This window comes from Mytilus californianus, unplaced genomic scaffold, assembly GCF_021869535.1.
Source record: "Mytilus californianus isolate M0D057914Y unplaced genomic scaffold, xbMytCali1.0.p SCAF_1, whole genome shotgun sequence".
Taxonomy (NCBI): Eukaryota; Metazoa; Mollusca; class Bivalvia; order Mytilida; family Mytilidae; genus Mytilus; species Mytilus californianus.
The window spans coordinates 10,594,208-10,620,573 of NW_026262581.1; the positions used below are offsets into that span (position 1 = coordinate 10,594,208).

The 26,366-nt window shown below is 32.8% G+C and overlaps 1 protein-coding gene across 12 annotated transcripts in view; it reads left to right on the forward strand.

Annotated features, from left to right (window-relative positions):
* The window catches only part of LOC127699812 (uncharacterized), a 211,962-nt gene that overhangs the window by 91,767 nt on the left and 93,829 nt on the right, over nucleotides 1-26,366 (forward strand). For 7 of the 12 annotated variants that reach the window (XR_007981232.1, XR_007981231.1, XR_007981240.1 and 4 more), the window contains 2 exons: nucleotides 16,666-16,788; nucleotides 22,655-22,801. The exons of 1 other annotated variant lie outside the window; for it this stretch is intronic. Coding sequence is in view for 5 of the 11 variants with exons in the window: in XM_052203190.1 (XP_052059150.1) it covers nucleotides 16,666-16,788; nucleotides 22,655-22,758 (227 nt within the window). In the remaining 6 variants the exon portion in view is untranslated. Of the gene's footprint in view, nucleotides 1-16,665; nucleotides 16,789-22,654; nucleotides 22,806-26,366 lie in introns of all 12 variants that reach the window. 4 more of the 12 variants (XM_052203208.1, XM_052203198.1, XR_007981238.1 and 1 more) reach the window with 3 other exon arrangements.

Below are 26,366 nucleotides of genomic sequence, written 5' to 3' on the forward strand. Positions count from 1 at the left end.
TCCAGTTATCGGACAATAACTCAAAAATGCTTTCAGCAGTTCTAATGAAACTTTGGTGTATTGTTTATATCTGTTGATGTAAGCTCCCTCAAGAATTTTATCAATTTTACATTTTATATTTCCGAGTTGACATTTTGTATGTCATAGTTCAAAGATAAACACACAAAAGACTTATATAATAAGCCTAAATGACAAAACTAGAAAACAACCAAATCAAATGTTATGAAACTTATACACAATGCTAATATTACAACAATAAAAAAGATCAAGTTTGAATTTTTGTTGGCATCACTGTTACCATTCTAGAGTTATGCCCCTTTACAAATGGAAAAATTGTTGAATTTTTTGTTTCCGTTTTCTTAATTAAGTTTGCCTCAACCAAATGTGATGTAACTTGTACCAGGGATGGGGTAATTGAAAATGTATAAATTGTTATCAAGTGTAATGCATTACAATTTTCCATGTCTTTGAATGTAATGTGTAATTGAGCATTTTTTCAATTACATGTAATGGTAATTTAATTAATTACAATGAAGAAAGCATGTAATGCTAAATTACTTTTGAATTACATTTCAATTACATGTACTTTTATGGTGTTAATCATGTTAATGATAAGAAATTGTGTTAATATAAATATTATTTATTTGACATACAGAAATGTTTTCTAAATAGTCTTATAACTTAAAAAAATGTGAGAATCATATATTGGTGTTGTTCAGTTTTTAAGAAAGATCTTTATCTAAATAGATTGATAACATGTATATATTCATATGATCAAAATACACATGTACATGTATGTATTGTTAAACAAATGTATATATCTTTCTTAGACAGTTCATTTAGAATTTTAAATCACTGCACACAATCATTTTGTCAAATTAGTATACACAAAAGGATTATAGAATTAAAATTATCAGCTGTAAAAACAAATGGCAATTAATCAGACTAAATGTGTAATAAAACAGCCTAGGGACAATGCCACCAATACATGTATTTTATCTAATTAGCAAAATATTGCTAATATTGAGACATTATACATTGTTTGTGCTAAAAAATTATTTTCAATCTAGTGACAAGCATACTTTTGAATAATCATGATAATTGTAAAGTAAAAAACATGGACAATTTTTTAATTTATTTATAATTTATTTATTTATATTATGTTTAATTAAATGGCTTCATTTCTGAGTTTTCAAAATACCCCTTAATGTATTGGGAAGTTAATAGGAACACATTCCCTCTTCTATCAACACATCTTATGATATAGCAATACCTGCCACATCAGCTCCTGTCTGAACACTTTGTTTCGACAGGAGCTGATGTGGCAGGTATTGCTAGATCATAAGATGTGATGATAGAAGACATTAAAAATACTAATGATGATCAAATGCAATGCTAAAACTATGCTGTAAGCATACATGAATATTTTACACATGCTATATATTGTTTAAAAAAAGTTATGATGAAATGTAATGTGTAATTTAATCAATTACTTTAGTTAGAAAAATGCTTGTTTTTTGCCCCTTTTTGGCCCCTAATTCCTAAAATTTGGAGGCAATTACCACAAAAATCAATCCCAGCATTCCCTTTGTGATATGGAACCTTGTGGTACAATGTCAGAGAGATCCATACACTAACACACAAGTTATGTCTGGAAGTTACAAAAATGCTTATTTTGGCCCCTTTTTGGCCTCTAATTCCTTAACTGTTGGTACCATAACCCCCAAAATCAATCCCCACCTTCCTTTTGTGGTATTGAACCTTATGGTAAAATTTCATAGAGATCCATTCACTTAAACTAAAGTTAGAGTGCGAAAACCAATGTGTCTTCGGACAACGACGACGCCAACGTCATACCAATATACGACCTCAAAATGTTTTTGCGGTCGTATAAAATGCTTATTTTTGGCCCCTTTTTGGCCCGTTATTCCTAAACGTTTTGGGCAATTACCCCCAAACTCAATTCCAGCTTTTCCTTTGTGATATGGAACCTTGTACAATTTCTTAAAGATCCATACACTTGAACACAAGTTATTGTCATGAAACTAGAAAAACTGTGTAATTTTTATTAACTAGTGTAATTGATCATTTTTGCAATGGAATGTGTAATTTAATTAATTACATTTCAATGTAATTGACCCCAAGTCTGACTTATACACAAAGCTTATTAACCCAAACACTGATTAAAGTTGAATTTGGATATTGTCACTTTTACTGTTCTTGAGTTGTGTCCCTTTACAAATGGAAAAATTGCTGTATTTTCTGTTCCCTTACTTTAGTTTGCCTCAAACAAATGTTATGAAACTTAATGCTTATTACCACAAAACTCAGGTCCAGTGTGACATTTGTTGGCGTCAATTTTACTGTTCTAGAGTTATGCTCCTCACAAGCGGAAAAACTGCTGAATTTTTAAACGACTGCAAAAAAATTTTGCTGTCGTATATTGGTGTGACTTTGTCGTCGTTGTTGTCCGAAGACAGTCACACATTGGTTTTCGCACTTTAACTTAAGTTTAAGTGAATGGATCGCTATGAAATTTTACCATAAGGTTCAATACCACAAAAGGAAGGTTTGGGATTGATTTTGGGGGTTATGGTACCAACAGTTAAGGAATTAGGGGCCAAAAATAAGCATTTTTGTAACTTCCAGACTCAACTTGTGTGTTAGTGTATGGATCTCTCTGACATTGTACCACAAGGTTCCATATCTCAAAGGGAATGCTTGGGTTGATTTTGGGGGTAATTGCCTCCAAATTTTAGGAATTAGGGGCCAAAAAGGGGCAAAAAACAAGCATTTTTCTAGTTTCATGATAATAACTTGTGTGTAAGTGTATGGATCTCTCTGACATTGTACCACAAGGTTCCATATCACTAAGGGAATGCTGGGATTGATTTTGGGGGCAATTGCCTCCAAATTTTAGGAATAAGGGGCCAAAAAGGGGCAAAAAACAAGCATTTTTCTAGTTTCATGACAATAACTTGTGTTCAAGTGTATGGATCTTTATGAAATTGTACTACAAGGTTCCATATCACAAAGGAAAAGCTGGAATTGAGTTTGGGGGTAATTGCCCAAAACGTTAAGGAATAAGGGGCCAAAAATAAGCATTTTTATACGACTGCAAAAAAATTTTGAGGTCGTATATTGGTATGACGTTGGCGTCGTCGTCGTCCGAAGACACATTGGTTTTCGCACTCTAACTTTAGTTTAAGTGAATGGATCTCTATGAAATTTTACCATAAGGTCCAATACCACAAAAGGAAGGTGGGGATTGATTTTAGGGGTTATGGTACCAACAGTTAAGGAATTAGGGGCCAAAAATAAGCATTTTTGTAACTTCCAGACATAACTTGTGTGTTAGTTTATGGATCTCTCTGACATTGTACCACAAGGTTTCATATCACAAAGGAAATGCTGGGATTGATTTTGGGGGTAATTGCCTCCAAATTTTAGGAATTAGGGGCCAAAAAGGGGCAAAAAACAAGCATTTTTCTAGTTTCATGATAATAACTTGTGTGTAAGTGTATGGATATCTCTGACATTGTACCACAAGGTTTCATATCACAAAGGGAATGCTGGGATTGATTTTGGGGGCAATTGCCTCCAAATTTTAGGAATAAGGGGCCAAAAAGGGGCAAAAAACAAGCATTTTTCTAGTTTCATGACAATAACTTGTGTTCAAGTGTATGGATCTTTATGAAATTGTACTACAAGGTTCCATATCACAAAGGGAAAGCTGGAATTGAGTTTGGGGGGTAATTGCCCAAAACGTTTAGGAATAAGGGGCCAAAAAGGGGCCAAAAAAAAGCATTTTTCTAGTTTCCAGACAATAACTTGTGTTCAAGTGTATGGATCTTTCTGAAATTGTACTGCAAGGTACCATACCAAAAAAGGAAGGCTGGGATTGATTTTGGGGGTAATTCCCTCAAAATTTTAGGAATTAGGGGCCATAAAAGGGCAAAAAAAACAAGCATTTTTCTAGTTTCAGGACAATAACTTGTGTGTAAGTGTATGGATCTTTATGAAATTGTACTGCAAGGTATCATATTACAAAGGGTAAGCTGGGTTTGAGTTTGGGAGTAATTGCCCTAAACGTTTAGGAATTTGGGGCCAAAAAACAAGCATTTTTCTAGTTTCCAGACAATAACTTGTGTTCAAGTGTATGAATCTCTCTGAAATTGTACTGCAAGGTACCATACCACAAAGGTAAGGCTGGGATTGAGTTTGGGTGTGAGGAATCATAAGGGGCTTTAAAAATTTAGGGGGGGGTTTCCTTTTTTAGCTCACCTGGCCCAAAGGGCCAAGTGAGCTTTTCTCATCACTTGGCGTCCGTCGTCCTTCGTCCGTCGTCGTCGTCGTCGTCTGTCATCGTTAGCTTTTTACAAAAATCTTCTCCTCTGAAACCAATAGGCCAAATTTAACCAAACTTGGCCACAATCATCATTAGGGTATATAGTTTAAAAAATGTATCCGATGACCCCGCCAACCAACCAAGATGGCCGCCATGGCTAAAAATAGAACATAGGAGTAAAATGTAGATTTTGGATTATATCTCTGAAACCAAAGCATTTAGAGTAAATCTGACATAGGGTAAAACTGATTATCAGGTCAAGATCTATCTGCCCTGAAATTTTCAGACAAATCTGACAACCTGTTTGTGGGTTGCTGCCCCTGAATTGGTAATTTTAAGGAAATTTTGCAGTTTTTGGTTATTATCTTGAATATTATTATAGATAGAGATAAACTGTAAACAGCAATAATGTTCAGCAAAGTAATATGTACAAATAAGTCGTCATGACCAAAATTGTCAGTCGATCCCTTTAGGAGTTATTGCCCTTAATAGTCAATTTTTAACAATTTTTCGTAAATTTTTGTAATCTTTTACAAAAATCTTCTTCTCTGAAACTACTGAGACAAATTTAACCGTACTTGGCCATAATCATTATAAGGGTATCTAGTTTAAAAAATTTGTCTGATGACCCCGCCTTCCAACCATCATGGCCGACTTGGTTAAAAGTAGAACATAGGGGTAAAATGCAGTTTTTGGTTTTTATCTCTGAAACTAAAGCATTTAGAGCAAATCTGACAGGTGGCAAAAATGTTCATCAGATTTAGATTTATCTGCCCTGAAATTTTCAGACGAATCCGACAACCCGTTGTTGGGTTGCAGCCCCTGAGTTTGTTTTGCAGTTTTTTGTTATCTTAGATATCATTATAATATCTAATATCTAATACTATTAATTATGATTTTAACCTTATTTTACATGATTTCCAAAGCATCAGTAAATATAGGTGAGCGACACAGGCTCTTGAGAGCCTCTAGTTTTTCTTTAAAATTTTCCATTTTAAATTGGTTATTTCTGATTTATATATAAAATTAAAAGCAAATAATAATGATATGGTTTGAATGGGTAAATTAAAATTTCTTAAGTTCTTAGACCACATTCGATCTGTGTCAGAAACCTATGCTGTGTCAAATATTTAATTACAATCCAAATTCAGTGCTGTATCAAGCTTGAATGTTGTGTCCATACTTGCCCCAACTGTTCAGGGTTCGACCTCTGCGGTCGTATCAAGCTGCGCCCCAGCGGAGCATTTTATTCTAGTTTCCAGACAATAACTTGTGTTCAAGTGTATGGATCTCTCTGAAATTGTACTGCAAGGTACCATACAACAAAGGGAAGGCTGGGATTGATTTTGGGGGTAATTGCCTCAAAATTTTAGGAATTAGGGGCCAAAAAGGGGCAAAACAACAAGCATTTTTCTAGTTTCAGGACAATAACTAGGGTGTAAGTGTATGGATCTTTATGAAATTGTACGACAAGGTTCAATATCACAAAGGGAAAGCTGGGTTTGAGTTTGGGGGTAATGTAATTGCCCTAAACGTTTAGGAATTTGGGGGCAAAAAACAAGCATTTTTCTAGTTTCCAGACAATAACTTGTGTTCAAGTGTATGGATCTCTCTGAAATTGTACTGCAAGGTACCATACCACAAAGGGAAGGCTTGGGATTGAGATTGGGGGTGATGAATCATAAGGGGGTTCAAAAAATTGGCGGTGGGGATTTTTTTTTTCTTTAAAATTTTCCATTTTAAATTGGGTATTTCTGATTTATATATAAAAGCAAATAATTATGATATGGTTTGAAAAGGTAAATTAAAAATCTTTAAGTTCTTAGACCACATTCATTCTGTGTCAGAAACCTATGCTGGGTTAAATATTTAATCACAATCCAAATTCAGTGCTGTATCAAGCTTGAATGTTGTGTCCATACTTGCCCCAACTGTTCAGGGTTGGACCTCTGCGGTCGTATCAAGCTGCGCCCATGGATATAGGGAGGTAATCCACATACAACGTTTTGATTACTTCCCTTACACTGCTTTTAAATTATGTTTAAAGAAATGCATATTTATAAAGGAAGACCAGTAAAAATATCTGCAAATGTTGCATCTTTTTATTTTTACCAAAAAATCCATATGAAAGATTTGACACCATATTTTAAATTCTATTATTAAATAGATTAAGTTAGCACTATGGTAAATTTAAATGGGTAATTATGGTTGCAAATTCCATTGGAAATTTGAATTGAGATTATTTTTAGAATAAGGGAAAGGGTGAGTTGAAAAAAATTTGGGAGTGGAAGGGGGGGGGGGGTAAATAAGAATTTGGGGGGGGGGGGGTACAATTTTTCTCATTTCAGATTTCAGAAATTTTTTTTTTTTTAGGGGGGGGGGGGGGGGGTTTATATTCAACAGCATAGTGTATTGCACAAAAGCAAGAAATTGAATATAAATTCAAATCATATAACCAATTTTAAGTTCTTTGACTACACTTATTCTGTGTCAGAAACCTAGTATGTGTCAAATATTTAATTACAATCCAAATTCAGACCTGTATCGAGCACGAATATTTTGTCCATTTTTGCCCCAACTGTTCAGGGTTGGACCTCTGCGGTTGTATCCAGCTGCGCTCAGCGAAGCATTTTATTGAAAACTTGTAAACGGTCGAGATCCCCACCCCCAAACCATATATATTCTATGGGACAAATAAACAAATCAAATGAAATTTAGGGGAAATCCCCTGGGGTGACCCCCACTCCCTTCTTTTTAAAAACTTGTAAACGGTCAAGATCCCCACCCCGAAACCATATATATTCTTGTATGGGACAATAAAACAAATCAAATGAAATAAAAGGCGAGTCCCCTGGGGTCACCCCACCCCCTCCTGTTTAAGAACTTGTAAACGGTTGAGATCCCCACCCCTAAACCATATATATTCTTGTATGTGACAAAAAAACAAATCATATGAAATAAAGGGTGAGTCCCCTGGGGATCACACACCCCCCTTTTGAGAACTTGTAAACGGTCTAGATCTCCAACCCTTAACAACCATATATATTCCTGTTCATCATTTCAAGAAGATTTGAATGACATACAGGGTCAACCCATAGGCGTCACTTATGCATATCACAAACCAATTTGTACTGGACTTTGCCCAATGTCAGGCGATCATGGGAATGACGAATTATTGGAGCTTTGTTTGGGAGACTTCGTAACAGCATCATGTTACAATTATTTTTTGTTACTGATAAGTTTTATAGATTTTGAAAAGACATTGTATGAATGATAAATAAGATTTTGGATTTTTTCCTTCTTTTCTTTGATAAATTGTTTGAAGAATTTTGTGGCAAGTTTGTTTGTTATTCTGTAAAAACTAATTTTCTGAATGCTATATATTTTTTTTTGATGAAGTGAACTCCTTTAAAAACTAAGCTTATATTGTTTATTACAGTACTACCTGTGACATTATCTTACTAATGGTGGCCATAAAAAATATGGTCACCATGATGGCCCTAAATGTCCATCATTATACCTCCTGTTGCTTAATTAATACACAAGGTATTTATCAAGAACTAGTCAAGTATAAAGGGAAATCATGACTGCATTGAAGTGTTAAAATTATATAACTTACAGGTAAAGTGTCTCAGGTAAAATATATGTGTTTGTCAAATTTAATAACTGTGATTATGACAAGAAAATTCTAAAATAAAATGAAATAATAAAACTAGTTGAACATATAGCTTCCTAACTTTTGTAAACATTTTCTCATGACTGTTTGTTTTGATGTTATACCTTTTAAATAATTCTATCAATTTAAGTTATTTTTTACATGTATATTTAGGCAAGTGAATAATAAATGAATATCATCTTCTACTATAATGCAAACTTTCACAACGCCTGCTTTTTTCCATCAAAAAGGTGTTTCTCTGATTAATTTTCTAAAATCAAAATTGTTTATACTAACTGCATTTAACATTGTTTTTAGGACTTATTCTAAATAAAATTTAGGCAATTCATTATTTCTCTATTGAATAAATACATGTATATTCAAAATATTCATTACAGAAAAATTTGATAATATTTTTATTGTCATATAAACATATTACAATTTAATCAAGTTTCTGACGAAAAAAAACAAAAACAAACATTATAATGCAAAGAAATAACAATTCTATAAAAATCAAAACACATGGAAAAAAATTATTAGGTTTCTGCCCTCAGTTCTAATGATTTTTATTTTTTTTTATAAAGGAGCCAATATTTTAAACATGTTCCATGTTATAGAGGTTTAGCATTTCTTTTACTTTTTGTTTTTGGTTAAGATTTTATTCATAAGATTCAAGATTTTATTCACAAACTGGTCAGAGACATTATTATGAGAAGGTAAACAATTTTCAAATAGATTATCTCTAAGTTGTTATGTTAATTTTACAAACAATTCTATCCTTTATAGGAATTTTTATCTACCATTTTCTATTTCTAAATTATGACCACTAATTCTTGAAGCATTTGAGTTTACTGTTTTCATCAGAAGTTTTTATTTTATTTTCAAAATATTCTTATTTTTGTTCTTAAAATTCATTTTTAATCAAGAGCTTTAAAGAATCTAATTCATTTAAGTCCCTGCAATTATTAGCTTTATCTAAAAGGCCTGAGTTGAGTGAAATATTCTTTGCAGATGTATACCAAGAATATGTATCATGCATATGCCAGTCTTGCAGTTTTGACACTATAATACACAGAACAAAAAAGGATTTAATTAATAGACCATAAAAATGTCACAATCTATATAGAAGTGTTCTTTATTTTTTCTGGAGACAAATTTTGCCTGTTAACTGACAAAAATAGACAAACTGAAGATAACATATTTGATAAGTTTACAATTGTTTCAAAAAGCAAGACAATTTTTTCTTTAAATAATTTCTTTTCATAAGATTTATTTAATTCAGAGATAAGAACATTTTTCATTATGATTGGCATTTATCAAAGTTGATGATAACTAGGTAGCCATTTGGAAAATTAAAGTCTCTTTAGTGATTCTTCATGCACAACTCCAGTTTTGAGATTTGAAAAATATAAAAGATAAACAAAAATAGTTTATTCCTATACCATATAATGATATTTGTAGTTTTCCTGAATAATAATCATGATAATAGATTGTACAACTTTGTTAACAAAATTTATTGTAAAAGGCTTGATATTCATGATATTGATAATTTTAATTTGTTAAAAAACAGGCTTGTTAAATTACTTGCTTTATGGTTCCTTTAAACATATCATTTGCATGATTATAAGTTATAATTAATAATAATTCATTAAATAATACACGCAGACATTGAATACCATGTACATCATGTACAATAACTTTTTTTTACCGAAAAAAATATTATTTAAAGGATTCTCTGTTTTGTTTTCAAATGCTAGTCAATAACTCATCTTTGAATTTTTGTCATTTCTACTCAAGATTATTTCCTAGAAGAAATTAAAAGAATAGAAGCAAAAAAACAAATAAAAAATAACATAAAAAAATAAAAACATTAGAAAGAAAGGAAAATATGTAAATTTAAAGACAGAAAAATCAACAATTGATATGAATTAACAAAGACTAAAACAACATTCTAATCTACATTTTCAAGAAAAGGTGAAATGTCAATTTGAGAAGAAACCTGAGTTACCTGTACAGGTAAATTTTAATGAAACATACAAGCTGAAAACTTCAACCCTGATTGATTTCAACAGATAACATGATTAGATAAAACATCAACCTATGTTTTATGACCCCAATAAATGGCCAACATTTCAAGATTGAATACCCCAACAAATGGCCACCATTCGATGGTGACCATACAAGAGGGTGGACATAACTAAGAGGAAGTCACAGGTTGTACTGTAATAAACATATATTTGGATTTCTGATTTTGGGCCCAGTTTTCAAGTTGGTCCAAATCGGGGTCCAAAATTAAACTGTGTTTGATTTCAACATAAATTGAATAAATATAGGGTTCTTTGAAATGCTTAATCTAAACCTGTATTTCTGTTCATTATTAATAAGATAATACCACACTGAGGTCCAAAGGGTCCTAAATTAAACTTTTATTTAATTTCATCAAACATTGAATTCTTTGGTTCTTTGATATGCTGATTCTAACAATGTTTGAGTGTTAAATCATATCTAATTTTAGAGAACTAAGTCATCACTGGTTGTTGTTATTATATTATTGATTATAATTTAAAAAATTGCATCATATCTTATTTTAGAAAAATTTTATCAAGTTTGAGTTACTTCCCTTTGCACAGAAAATATTATGGATAAAATTAACCTGTGTTTCATTTCAACATAAATTAAATATATATATAGGGTTCTTTCAAATGCTGAATCTAAACCTGTATTTAGATATTAGATTTTTGGGTCTAGTTTTCAAGTTGGTCCAAATCAGGATCCAAAATTAAACTTTGTTTGATTCAACAAAAATTGAATTTATGGGGTTCTTTGAAATGCTGAATCTAACCATGTATTGAGAGATTTTGAATTGTGGGCTCCTTTATCAAATTGGTCCACATTGAGGTCCAAAGGGTCCTAAATTAAACTTTTGTCTGATTTCATCAAAAATTGAATTCTTGGGTTTCTTGGATATGCTGATTCTAATATGTACTTAGATTTTGGATATTGGACCATAATAGATAAATGTCCAATTTCAAATATTTCAGTTCTTTGACCACATTCATTTTGTGTCACAAACCTATGCTGTGTCAATATTCAATCACAATCCAAATTCAGAGCTGTTTTAAGCTTAAATGTAGTGTCCATACTTGCTCAACTGTTCAGGGTTCGACCTCTGCAGGAAAATCCGGTTTGCTGTCATTCTAACAGCCTCTTGTTAACAATAAATGTGTAATGAACTGCCTTTGATATGCAGTATCTACTGCTTGCACAGTGATGTAACACTGTTTCTTTAACCTCGTTAGTTTCGTATATGCAAAGCAGTAAACAGGTAAAGGGGCCCTGTACAGGTAATTTGCTGGATAAAATTCCTCAACCATATATAAATCCCCTGTAATGTTTAACATAAATGCAAATCACCCCAAGCCGATTTGCGAGAGTACACATTGGATGGTCTTTCAAAGTAAATTAGCAGGCATTATTGTTTTTAAAATTCACCCCAAATGTAATCTATTGACAATGCTTAAAATCCAATCAATAATTAAGACCTTTTGGGATAGAGTGGTCATGATTTTACAACAATTACCTGTTTGACATTTTATGACCTCGAGGCATAAAATAGAACATGGGAAACTTCACCTGTGTACACATCGAGGGTTATTTTAAAGTAAAGCTCCATCATATAAACACGAAAGAAACTGTTCTAAAACTTTATTTTAATAACACAAAAGTGAATATGAAATAATAACGAAAATAATGATGCATTCAAGAAAAATATACTTACCAAATTGCCGTTTCCGGTCAAAAATCTTGTCAGTTTGAACTAAGCATATCTAGCCGGCAATTAATTTCTATGCAATTAACCGAAAGGCCACTTGTAAGGCTATGCATATAACCGGATAATTTTAACATAAGACGAATGAACAAGGAATTATTTGAATCTGGAATAATTTTGAATTCTGGAAAATTGATGAGAAATATATGATGAAAACTAACCCAACTAAATAGGGTTAGCCATGCGTGCATGGCTAAGGTTAATTTTACTTTCACTATCATTTCAGTATGAACTAACTAACCCCCCTTAGCCATGCGTGCATGGCTAACCCTATTTAGTTGGGTTAGTTTTCATCATACATTTCTAATCAATTTTCCAGAATTCAAAATTATTCCAGATTCAAATAATTCCTTGTTAATGGGAAATGGTTTTGTGCAGGAGAAAATTATGCAATTAACCAAATTATGCTATTAAGCGGGATGCGATTAAGTGGAGTCGACTGCATTAATTGATTTTGGCTTTTAACTAGCTTTCAATAACTGTGAGTACTCTCAAATCTTACTCTAGTGTTTTTTGACCTGTTGATACAATTTGTATTTATTTTCGTTATTTAATGTTTACTTGTTTTGTGTTATATCTCGTCTCACTATTTTTAATATATACCACCTTTGATAAATATTTAGTGTGTTGATAAATTTTTACTTCTGTTCTTGTACTATGAACAACAAATTTATATATTTTGTAAAAAATATTTCTGTACTCCATGTACTCCTTACAACAAAATTATTTTTATTTACCTGTGTACGTTATTTAATTTAACGGCATTTTGTCCAAGGTTAGAGTTGTCTTTCTGGTTTTGTTTTACATCTACCACCCTGCCTCCTTTTTTACTCCCCTTTTTAATTAATTTTGTATTTATATCATATATATCGTTCATAGTATGTTTAATTGTTTTTATACAACCGCAAAAATTTTGGAGTTGTATAATGCTATCACGTCGTCGTCAGTGTCGTCGTTGTCCGAAGACATTTGGTTTCCAGACAATTACTTTAATTACAAATGTGTAAGTGTATGGATCTCTCTGACATTGTAATACAATGTTCCATATCACAAAGGGAAGGCTGGGATTGAGTTTGGGGGTAATTGCCTCAAGCATGAAGGAATTAGGGGCAAAAAAGGAGCAAAAATAATAATTTTTCTAGTTTCCAGACAATAACTTGTGTTTAAGTGTATGGATCTCTCTAAAATTGTACTAAAAGGTTCCATACTACAAAGGGACGACTGGGATTACGTTTTGGGGTAATTGCTCCAAGGAGGTTCAAAAAGTTGGGGGGGGGGGATTTTTGTTTCAAATTTTTTTAACATGTTTAAGGGGTTCATACTTTTTTTTTCTTCAAAATTTTTCAAATCTTCAATTGCACAGTATTGCCAAATAGATTTTTATGCCCCCACCATAGTGTGGCATTAAGTTTTACCCTTGTCTGTCTGTACGTATGTCCGTTTGTACGTCCCAAAGTTGGTTTCCGTTCTCTAACATTAGTTTGCCTCAACCAAATGTTATGAAACTTATACACAATGCTTATTACCACAAAATACAGATCAAGTTTGAATTTTGGTGGGGTCGCTTTAACCATTCACAAGTTATGCCCCTTTATAAATGGAAAACAATGCAAAATTTTTAGTTTCCGTTCTCTAACTTAAGTTGCCTCAACCAAATGTTATGAAACTTATACACAATGCTTTTTACCACAAAATACAGATCAAGTTGAATTTTGATGGCGTCACTTTAATCATTATTGAGTAATGCCCCTTTATAAATTGAAAAATTGCAAAGTTTTTAGTTTCCATTCTGTAACTTAAGTTTGTCCCAACCAAACATTATGAGACCTATACACAATACTTATTACCACAAAACTCAGATCAAGTACAAATTTGGGTAGTGTCACTTTTATGGTTCTTGAGTTATGTCCCTTTATAATGTTGTATGCAAGCGGGGGCATCATCTGTGTCCATGGGGACACATTCTCCATTTATTTAAGATCTTTGATCACATTTAAACCTTTATATTATGTCAAAAATATGATCATAAACCAAATTCAGACAGTATCAAGCTTGAATATTGTGTCAAAATTTGCCTCAGTCAGTAGGACATTCAACTTCATTTGGTGTATGGAATGAAGTAAAGGTACATATATATGTAGGACTCTGAACCGCGATGGTGCTCCGAACCGCGATGGTCATGCTGATGTGCGATGGTTTGACGCTGAAGTGCGATGGTGGCATTGTGACGCTATCTTGTTGATACCTACGCCGAAGTGCGATGGCAGTGACGCTGAAGTGGGATGGACTACATAAACTATATTTTCAATGCTTTTCATTTCGAAGTCAATTTGTTTGTTAGAAGCAGTTTTTGGGTTTTTAAGTTAATAAAGGGCTTATATAGATATAAGAAGATGTGGTATAAGTGCCAATGAGACAACTCTCCATCCAAGTCAAAATTTATAAAAGTAAACCATTATAGGTCAAAGTACGGTCTTCAACACGGAGCCTTGGCTCACACCGAACAGCAAGCTATAAAGGGCCCCAAAAATTACTAGTGTAAAACCATTCAAACGGGAAAACCAACGGTCTAATCTATATAAAAAACGAGAAACGAGAAACACTTATGAACCACATCAACAAACGACAACTACTGAACATCAGATTCCTGACTTAGGACAGGTGCAAACAATTGCAGCGGGTTTAAACGTTTTAATGGTACCAAACCTTCACTTTTATCTGAAACAATAGTGTAACATCCCAACATAGAAAGACACACTATAAAATATCAATTGAAATGGCTTAACTCAACCAAAAGACATATTAACACCAGTGAATATATACTGAACAAATAAATTTGATCTATGATACAATGTAAAAACAAAATAAATAAACTTATACACCTTTAATACTTCGGGAAATGGAGTGTGATCGCGGGAGAGGGAAAAGTAAACCTTCTGTAGCGGATTTTTTTTGGAAATCTACGAGATTTTTTTCAAGCTACGTACGAAGGAGCGTGGCATTCTCTAAATACATACGGGTCCGCAGACTCTTCTAATATAACGGTAAACGAGGATCTCGTGAGAGGAACAAAGTACAGATAAATGTTATCTCAGAATTATGTCCACATGCAGAAAATCAAAGAGGACTATCGTTCATTTTGTATGCAACTGTAACAAATGACATATATAGACAATAATGAATGCTAATCTATATACCAACTATACTGCTCATAATAATTGCACATCTGTAGATTTTAAACTAGCTATCACGCGTCATATAGACCATCGCACATCAGCGAACGGACCATCACACTTCGGCGTAGACCATCACACTTCAGCGTGACCATCGCACTTCAGCGTCCCCATCGCACCTCCGAGTCCTACATATATATAGATCTCTGCTTGGCAGGGTTCATCTGATTAAGACCTATTTTTAAGCTTTCATGATTGTGTCTGTATTGCAGATACTTCAAGCTGCAGGTCAACCATTTTTATACGACCGCAAAAATTAAAATATTTTTGGTCGTATATTGGTATCACGTCGTTGTCGTCATCATCAGCGTCGTCCGGAGACAGATGGTTTCCGGATAATAACTTTAGTATAAGTAAATAGAAATCAATAAAATTTTAACACAAGGTTTATAACGACTAAATGAAGGTTTGGATTGATTTTGGGGGTTATGGTCCTAACTGTTTAGGAAATAGGCGCCAAAAAAGGAGCCCAAATAAGCATTTTTGTAGTTTCCAATGTTTGATTACCTCCCTTACACTGCTTGTAAATTATGTATTAAGAAATGATGATTGTCTTGAGGTAATTAGCTGTCAATTTATTTTAAGCAGTTACTATTAATTAATATTAATTTTAGCCATAACTATGTATGTCATTTTATATTTTAAATCTTTTGTGATGTATTTAAATGGGTAATTATGGTTGCAAACTCCATCAGAAATTTGAATTGAGATACTGACCATATCTTGAGGGAAAGAATTTTTTTTGGAATAAGGGAAAGAAAAGGGGGAGGTGAAAAAAAATTGAAGGGGGCGGGACAATTTTTCTCATTTCAGATTTTCAGAAATTAAAAGAAAATTTCTTCAAATATTTTTTTTGGGGGTTAATATGCAACAGCATGGTGTTATGCACAAAAGCAAAAAACCGTGGTAAATTTTTTTTTTTGGGGGGGGGGGGGGGGGGGTCAATTCGCAACAGCATAGTGTATTGCACAAAATAAAAAATTGAATATAAATTCAAATCATATAACCAATTTGAAGTTCTTTGACTACAGTTATTCTATGTCAGAAACCTATTATGTGTCAAAAATTTAATTACAATCCAAATTCAGACCTGTATTAAGCGAGAATATTGTGTCCATTTTGGCCCCAACTTTTCAGGGTTGGACATCTGCTCAGCGAAGCAATTTATTGCCTTTAAAATTATTGAAAGATATACATGTCAGTCTTGCAGATTTTTCTGACCTTGACCTCATTTTTTGGGTTCATTGCTTTATGTTAAATTTTCTTGATTAGGTCTATTTCTTACATACTAAAAGCAATAAGTCAACTATAATCAGAGTATGGAATGATTGAAACGAGTATAAAGCCGCCTTGCATGATTCATCTGACCTTGACTTCATTTACATGGATCATAGATAAAGTTAATTTTATGTGAGACTGAAACGAGTATTTAAAAACATTTATCTTTTGACTTTCCAATATAAATTCAGTCATGATCTGTCACCAGTGTAGCATGATAACCATGAGTACTATTTATACATTTGTTGCCCATAATCCCCAAAATTGCTGTTATTCAAATGTATGGTTAAGCAATATAGTAAAAACATGATATATATTTCAGAGTCTGCTCAAGCTTCACATACATTCACTACTGCTACCGTAGCAGGTGCACCAAATGACATGACTTTTACCGCATCAGATGCACCAAATGTCACTACTGCTATCCCATTTGATCAAGATATAGGTAAGAAATATGAATGTTTGATACTGTAAAGTGCAAAAGTTTTTGCCAGCAGAAAACATACTAATACATCCACATGATGTGGTCTCTAGTGAATACCCTATCTTTTTATGCCCCTGCAACTTAAAGTTGGGGGGCATATTGTTTTACCCCTGTCCGTCCGTCCGTCCTCCCGTCTGTCCGTTCTGTACATCCGTCTGTCCGTCCCATTATGTGTATATAGTTATTCAGCCTAACTCCTCCTACAGTTTGAATCTTAGGAAGTTTTCACTTTGCTGGCTGTTTGTACATATATTGAAGGTGTACATGTGGGCAGGGTTTTGATTTGTATTCATATTTTCTCTTTTGGGAGATAGTTGAACTTTGTCATTTTTTGGAGTATTTACACTACAAAAGTCAAAAAGTCTGAAAAGACCAGTTTTTGTCTGAATTTGCATGAATTTTTACTCAACATTCTTAATTTGTCTGAATAATTTTTAAAAATTCTTGACATAGTATGAACTTGTCTAATAAGGTTCTTGATTTTTCTTGACAAGTGTCTTGACAGTATGAACATTGTCTTAAATTTTCTCGACTTTTCCTGTATCATCTGATAAGAGTCTGGATTAGTCTCGACCAATTCTTGACTGTCTTAAATTTGTCTCGATCTGTCTTGACATATTCTTGACATTCTTAATAATGTCTGAATATGTCTTGACACATTCTTGACAGTCTTAAATATGTCTTGACACTATCTCAACAGTATAAATTTCGCCTGAAATGTGAACAGACTTATTCTGCACTGTTTATGACATTCTATTGCTATTATATACTCCTTTTTATTATGGCTAAACTAAACTTTGAAGAATCAAGGATTAATTTGGTATAGTAAGATACCCTTTTGGTGCAACTAAGTTGGAATACCCTGAATAATCCCCCATGTAGTTTAATTTTGATTTATTTTTATTAAACATTTAAGTAATTGTTTTCACTTGGAATATAAGTCGAAGGTATTGACAAACAGCATTTAGATTTTTGCCGTTCGCAAAACTGCCAGTCAAATTTGCTTTACTAAAAATGGTGTCTTGTATCTCTTTTGGACCCCACAATTCATCTTTTGGGTTTGTGTGGCTAAAAAAAGAGGGGGGGGGGAGGGGCTTTCGTTTAGGTCAAAGAATTTGTTCCCATCTTATTCATTTTTTAGAACAACCCAAAAACATTTTTTATTCAAATTTAAGTGTTGAATTTTATAATTTTTTATCAAAAATATATATTTGTGATAACTCCTTCCTGAAAAGAAAAAAATGTTTAGATCTTTATTATGCATGTCTGTTTGAGAACCATTTCATAAGACCGATGATTTCTATAGAAATCATTGATGGGACCCATTATAAATACATTTTTTTTATTATTCCTGGAGTAGATAATAATTTTCTTTTAATCTTTGGGAATTATTCAATTTGTTTTTATGTGAAAATAATTAACTTCATAATTTTGATGAAGAAAATCCATTGTTTTCATCAAAATGATGATTTTCATTTTCATCTATCAACAAACTTTTTAAATTGTAGTGGCATGGTCGGTCAACTGATAAGGTACAGGTAAAGCAATAACTTCTATTTGACAGTTGCGTGTACTCTGGGGTGTGGAATACCTTAATTTTATGGGGAACATCCTGTCCATGTGTAATACTTAATATATTCCAACAGATGACATTACACAAATTTTTCTTCTGTTAAATGAATGATTTGTATATCATCATAATTTGCTATTTATATAAACCACATTTTGGTATAATAATTATTTACCATATCAACATTGAATATTATGAATGTAGAATGAAATATGTCTACAGTATGATTGGTTTGAATCATTTAATTTATAAGATTTAGGAATCGAAATTTGTAATTATTTAAAAACCCACATTGAAATTGTTTTATATCAACACACCCATATTTGAATTATTTTATACTTTAGATTTCATAGCCATATTTGCATTTGTAAAAATATTTATATACCCAAATTTTCAATTATTTTACATGCGCAACTTTTATTTTTGTTGTAAAGAAGTGTAACTTGAAACAACAGTATATCATATAAAGAGAAATAAAGATTAAAGTTATATCATGAATATTGGTCATGATTTGTAAAACTCAGAACTGTCAAGTAAATTTAAGACTAGATTCAAAATGTTCAGAATATGTCAAGCCATACTGAGAAAAAATAAGAATGTGGAGAATATGTCGAGAAATTTCAAGACAGTATTCAAATGTCAAGAATTTGTCAAGAAATTTTAAGACTATATTCAGAATGTCGAGAATATGTCGAGTAAATTTCATACAAATTTAATATAAATGAGAATTTGTCAAGAAAAATTAAGACACAAGTCATACTTTTGGAGAATGTCGAGTAAAAGTTCATGCAAATTAAGACAAAAACTGGTCTTTTCAGACTTTTAGACTTTTGTAGTGTTCCTTGCATAAGAGGAGCGTTTCCAGATAAATCCTCCTACAGTTTGAATACTAGTAAGTTTTCACTTTGCTGGCTGTTTGTACATATATTGAAGGTGTGCATGTGGTCAGGGTTTTGATTTTTGACGAGCCTGCGACTTTTGTCGCAGAAAGCTCGACATCGGGATAGTGATCTGGCCATGGCGGCGGCGTTAGCTAACTTATTAAAAGCTTTATATTTTAGAATCTAGAAGACCTGGATGCTTCATACTTTGTATATAGATGCCTTATGTTACGAAGTTTCCGTCTGTCATATGTCTATTGTCCTTGACCTCATTTTCATTGTTCAGTGACTACTTGAAAAAAAAGTCACCATTTTTTGTAATGTTAATTTCTTTCTTATTATGAGTAATAGGATAACTATATTTAGTATGTGTGTACCTTGCAAGGTCTTCATGCCCGTCAGACAATTTTCATTTGACCTCGACCTCATTTCATGGATCAGTGAACAAGTTTAAGTTTTCGTGGTCAAGTCCATATATCAGATACTATAAGCAGTAGGTCTACTATATTTGGTGTATGGAATGATTGTAAGGTGTATATGTCCAACTGGTAGGTGTCATCTGACCTTGACCTCATTTTCATGGTTCAGTGGTCAAAGTTAAATTTTTGAGTTTTGGTCTTTTTTCTAATACTATATGCAATAGGTCAACTATAAATGGTGTAAGGAAATATTTTATGATGTACATGTCAGTCTCACAGGTTTTATTTGACCTTGACCTCTTTTTCACGGTTCATTTATTGGTGTTTAGTTTTTATACGCCTGTTTACGGGGCATATTATGGTATACCGTTGACCGTCTGTCCGTCTGTCTGTCCGTCCGTCGTCAACATGTCGGACATTAACCCAAAAACGCTTTAACCAATTTGCATAAAACTTTGTTGAATTGATTATATCTATTGACGTGAGCTTCCTTTTGTTTTTTATAAATTTCAGATTTTTCGTTTCCGAGTTATGGGGTTTTATTCATTAAAAAAAGGGGGATTTTCCAGTTTTCAGACAATTACTCAAGAATGCTTTCACAAACATGCAAGAAATTTTGGTGAATTGTTTATATCTATTGACATGAGCTCCCTTTCGATTTTTATAAATTTTAGATTTTATGTTTCCGAGTTACAGGGTTTTATTCATTAAAAAAGGGGGGATTTTCCATTTGTTTTGGACAATAACTCAAAAAATGCTGTCAGCAATTCTCATGAAACTTTGTTGAATTGTTTATATCTATTGATGTAAGCTCCCTTTTGATTTTTATAAATTTCTAATATGACATTGAGAATTAATTGAACTTTATTTGTTTATAGTCTGACAACAGATTTACTAAGTATTGCGCAATGTATTGCACAACAGCAAGAAATCTTTAATAAATTCAATTCATATAACCAATTTCAACTTCTTTGACTACATTTATTCAGAAACCTATAATATGTCAAATATTTAATTACAATCCAAATTCAGACCTGTATCAAGCTTGAATATTGTGTCCTTTTTTGCCCCAACTGTTCAGGGTTGGACCTCTGCGGGCGAATCCAGCTGCGCTCAGCGAAGCAGTTTATTGTGTTTTGGTCTGTTTTTCTTCAACTATAAGCAATAGATCAACTATATTTGATGTATGGAAGGATTGTAAGGTGTATATGTCTGTCTGGCAGGTATCATCTGACCTAGACCTCATTTTCATGGTTCATTGGTCAATGTTAAGTTTTCATGGTTAAGTTTGTTTCTTAGATACTATAAGCTATAGGTGAACTATATTTAATAGATATATGAAGATGTGGTATGAGTGCCAATGAGACAACTCTCCATCCAAGTTACAATTTATAAAAGTAAACCATTATAGGTCAAGGTACGGCCTTCAACACGGAGCATTTGCTCACACCGAACAGCAAGCTATAAAGGGCCCCAAAAAATTACTAGTGTAAAACCATTCAAACGGAAAAACCAACGGTCTAATCTATATAAAAACAAGAAACGAGAAACACGTATGAACTACATAAACAGACGACAACTACTGTAATCAGATTCCTGACTTAGGACAGGTGCAAACATTTGCAGCGGGATTAAACGTTTTAATGGTACCAAACCTTCTCCATTTTCTGAAACAATAGTATAACATCACAACATAGAAAAACACACTATAAAATATCAATTGGAAGGCTTAACTCAATCAAAAAACGTAAATTAACACACAATGACTGAATAAATTTTACCTGTGACACCTGAATGCAAATACACAGTTAATAAAAAATTACAAGGGATAAATAATTAAAGTCAAAAGTAAATAAACAGGTTTAAACAAAGTTAAAGTATGATATCACTGTGAAATTTCAAACAATTTATAGAAAATCATCACTATTGAAGAAACCTTCGTCATATTATACACAGGTAAATGAAAATAATTTTGTTAAGTATACTTCTTCTTCTGTGTGTATAAAATCTTCCGTTTAGGAATACCAAGAAATTTATGCCTAAATTGATTGTTAGGTGTACATGTCTGTCTGGCATGGTTCATCTGACCTTGACCTCATTTTCATGGTTCATTGGTCAATGTTAAGTTGTCTTGTTTAAGACTGTTTCTTAGAAACAATAAGCAATAGGTCAACTATGTTTGGTTTATTGAATGATTGTAAGGTGTACATGTATTTCTCGTTTGGTTTATCTGACCTTGACCTCATTTTCTTGGATCATGTTAAGTTTATGTGTTACTTGTAGTAAAGCTTTGTATTTAGGATTATCAACATAAAATCAGTGGTTAGTAAAGAAGGCGAGACATTTCAGCGTCTGCACTCTTGTTATTGATATTTGCTCTTTTGGGAGATAGTTGAACTTTGTCATTTTTGGGATATAAGCTGTAAAATGTTATAGTTATTTTAAAATAACACTTTGCATCTGCGGGGGCATCAATTGTGTCTCCCAGACACAATAATATCTCAAAGAAAGTCCTACATTGAATTTGTTATAATACAGTTACTTCAGAGTGGAGTGCGGGGCATCACTTTGTCTAGTTCTTTTTTATAGTTATAGAAAAAATATTTCATGAAATAACCAGTAGTACAGAAAACTGTTAGGAAACATGGTCTCTTTAACTGTCATGACAACAACAGCTATTAAATGTTATATGATACAAGTTTTAACTTTCCAAAATATATGCTCCTACCCTACAATCTTGTTTGATTTTTATCTGCTTTGTTGAATTGAGTTGTTTCCCCTGAGCCTAATGTTATTGTGTTGACATAACACCTAACATTCATTTACCTTTTTTACTTTTATCCCTTGCTATCAATAAGATCTAATACATGTTAGCACTATGCATAGTAGTTGTGAAAATAATTTTCTTTGCTAATAAAGAAATTCATCATACAAACATTCTGTGTTTATTATTAAAGCTGTGCCGATTGCTGGATGTGTTATAGGAATTGCACTAGTTACATATGCAGGATATAATGTCCTAAAATGGATACTCAAAAGGAGAAGGCAACAAAGGGAGTAGAAGACAGAAGAAGAAAAAGACGATTTGCTATAGTGTGATAATTGTAGGTCTGGATAATTGATAGATAAGTTTAAGAAGAAGTGGTATGATTGCAAATGAGAAAGCTCTCCATCAGCTAAAGTTATTAACCATAGGTCACTGTACAGCCTTCAATAATAGATGCTGTGATGATTTAATGATTTCTTGGAATATCTGTGTCATAGATCATTATGGATTAAATCTTTGACTTCTTTTGATTGTCCTAATGGTATCTTCTTACTTTTCTTCAATTTGTTGAATATCTTGAGATTTTGAATTGTTGGTTTGACACCTAAAGGTCAAAATATAGTCTTCAACAATAGGTAAACATCCATACTATTCTATATGGCTCAATTTCACTTTGTTTCTGTCTTTGTATTTGACGTCCGTTAAACTTTTACAAAAATGTTCTCCTCTGAAACTACTGGGCCAAATTAATCAAACCAAACTTGGACACAGGCATCATAGGGGTATCTAGTTTATAAAAAAAATCAAATGAATCTTGCTATCAAACCAAGATGGCAAACATTGCTTAAAATAGAACAGATGGGGGAAGTGCAAATTTTGTCTATTGCTTTGAAAACTGCTGTAATATGAGAAAATCTTACAGGGGCAGAAATGTGCAGAATGTTGAGCTTTACCTTTTATCCACATTACGTCTAAACTGTCAAAAGACTTTCTATTAGAGTTATTGTCCTTAAATTACCTTCTTTTTTTAGCTCACCTGACCAACAGGGCCTATTGAGCTTTTCTCATTACTCGTCGTCCTTTGTCCTCCCTAGTTGTTGTAGGGCCAAGTGAGCTTTTGTCATCACTTGGCGTCTGTTGTCCTTCTCCCTCGTGGTCTTCCATTGCCATTGTTCTTAACCTGTACGTAAATCATCTCTTCTGAAACTACTTGGCCAATCGGAACCAAACTTGTCTACAATCATCATTGAAGTATCAAGTAAAAAAAAATGGATAGCTTTCAACTGACCCATATTTTGGAAGCTCATCCCCGATGTTTCTATACCTACCAGGGTCATCAAATAACCTGTAATTTCGCCATTTGACCTGTTTTCATCAGTATTCTTATGCCCTTAGACTAAGTATAAAATGTTATAGATTTCATACGTGATTTTCATTTAAAATACATGTACCTGCAAACTTCTTCATGGACAGGAAGTTCAACTAGCTTTGTTAACTCAAATTAAGTGACCCATTCAGGGCATGGCTTCACTTGACAGCTTTTGTAAAAGTTTCATTACTACTTCCAATGAAATGCTTACTTTATGTATGGCCCCGCAACAAAGTTATTATGGTCATATAGTTTTTTCCCTTGTCTGTCATTCTGTCATTCTCTCATTCAGACATTCCATCATTTCCTCATTCTGTCATTCCATCACTCCTTCATTCGGTCATTCTGTCATTCCGCACACATCATTATACGCTATTTTTTTCTAAAAGCCTTCAGATATTGGGCTGATTTTTTGTATGCGAGTTAACCATGATGAGTTACAGTCAAGTTTAAGTTTCGTTCTGCTCTGCTAATTTTTGTCGAAATTATGGGCTTTGGACTTTGATAAATTGTTGAAAATCACAGTTATAAGGACTTTTTTGTTCTAAACGCCTTCAGATATTGGGCTGATTTTTGGAATGTGAGCATGGTGAGTTAACCATGATGAGTTATAGATCAAGTTTAAGTTCCGTTTTGCTCTGCTAGTTTTTGACAAAATTACGGACTTTGGACTTTGATAAATTGTTGAAAATCACAGTTATACAGATTTTTTTTAGTCCCCTATCGACGAAGTCGAAGGGGACTTTAGTTTTGCACTCTGTCCGTCTGTCTGTTTTTCTATCCGTCAGTCCGGCAAATCAGTTTTCCACACTTTTTTTCTTCGTGTCTGAAGATATTGATTTGATATTTTGTATATTGTTTTATCATGACAAGTTGCAGATCAAGTTCAAATTTTGTTCCAGTCTGATAATTTTGTGCAGAGTTATGATCCTTGGACTTTGAAAATTCAATCAAATATTTAGTTTTCTGCACTTTTTTTCATCATGCTTGAAGATATTGATTGGATATTTGTTATATTGTTTTATCATGACAAGTTACAGATCAATTTCAGATTTTGTTCAGGTCTGATAATGTTATGCAGAGTTATGGTTCATGAACTTAGAAAATTTAAACAAATAATCAGTTTTCCATACTTTTTTTTTTTTCGTCAAGCTTGAAGATATTGATTGGATAATTGGTATATAGTTTTATCATGACAAGTAACAGACTAAGATAAAAGTTTACTTCTGTCTGATGATTGTGTGCAGAGTTATGGTCCTTGGACTTAGAAAATTAACTTAAATAATGTTTTCACACTTTTTAACCGGATTTTCGATGAAAATATCGGTTATCGATTTGGGGATGTACGGCGGGCGGGTGGGCGGTTTTTGTCCGTGCATTTACTCATGAACCGTTCAACCAAAGCTTTAAAAATTTTAATATGTTGTTACTGACAACAAAATGGAGGTCAAGTTCAATAATGACGATTTTGACTTTTACCGTTCAAGAGTTATGGTTCTTGAAAGATTGAAAAATGGCGTTTCTAGTCGTGTCCGTGCATTTACTCATGAACTGTTCAACCAAAGCTTTCAATTTTAAATTTGTTGTTACTGATGACAAAATGGAGGTCAAGTTCAATAATGGCGATTTTCACTTTTCCTGTTCAGAAGTTATGGTTCTTGAAAGATTGAAAAATGGCGTTTCCAGTCATGTTGTTGCATTTACTCATGAACCATTCAACCAAAGCTTTTCAAATTTTTTAATGTTGTTACTGATGACAAAATGGAGGTCAAGTAGGATAATGATGATTTTCTCTTTTACCGTTCAGGAGTTACGGTTCTTGAAATATTGAAAAAATGGCGTTTCCAGTCATGTACTCATGAACTGTTCAACTAATGCTGATTAAATTTTAATATGTTGTTACTGATGACAAAATGGAGGTCAAGTTTGATATTCAAGATTTTCACTATTTCTGATCAGGAGTTATAGTTCTTGAAAGATTAAAAAATTGAGTTACGGTTCTTGAAAGATTGAAAAATTGTGTACCATAACTCGGAAACGTAAAATCTAAAATTTATAAAAAACAAAAGGGAGCTCACGTCAATAGATATAAACAATTCACCAAAGTTGTATGCAAATTGGTTGAAGCATTTTTGAGTTAATGTTCGACATGTTGACCACGGACGGACGGATGGACGGACAGACGGACAGACAACGGTTTACCATAATACGTCCCGTAAACGGGCGTATAAAAAGTTAAAATTAGGATAAAATAAGTTGCAGATCTATATAAGTATGTTACAAATGAAAGAAAAAATATTGGGAACTATCAACTATATATATAAAGTTTGATTTTGATTTATACACTAAGTGATAAGATAAAAGACACATCTGTTAATTGTCAATGCAATCACCCAATTATAATATGAGTGACAGATTTATTGGAAAACTATTGATTATATTTGATTATAATTTAAAAATAAATATAACATCATATCACTTTACATCATATCTAATTTTAGAGTCTATAGTTAAATCATATTTAATTTTAGAT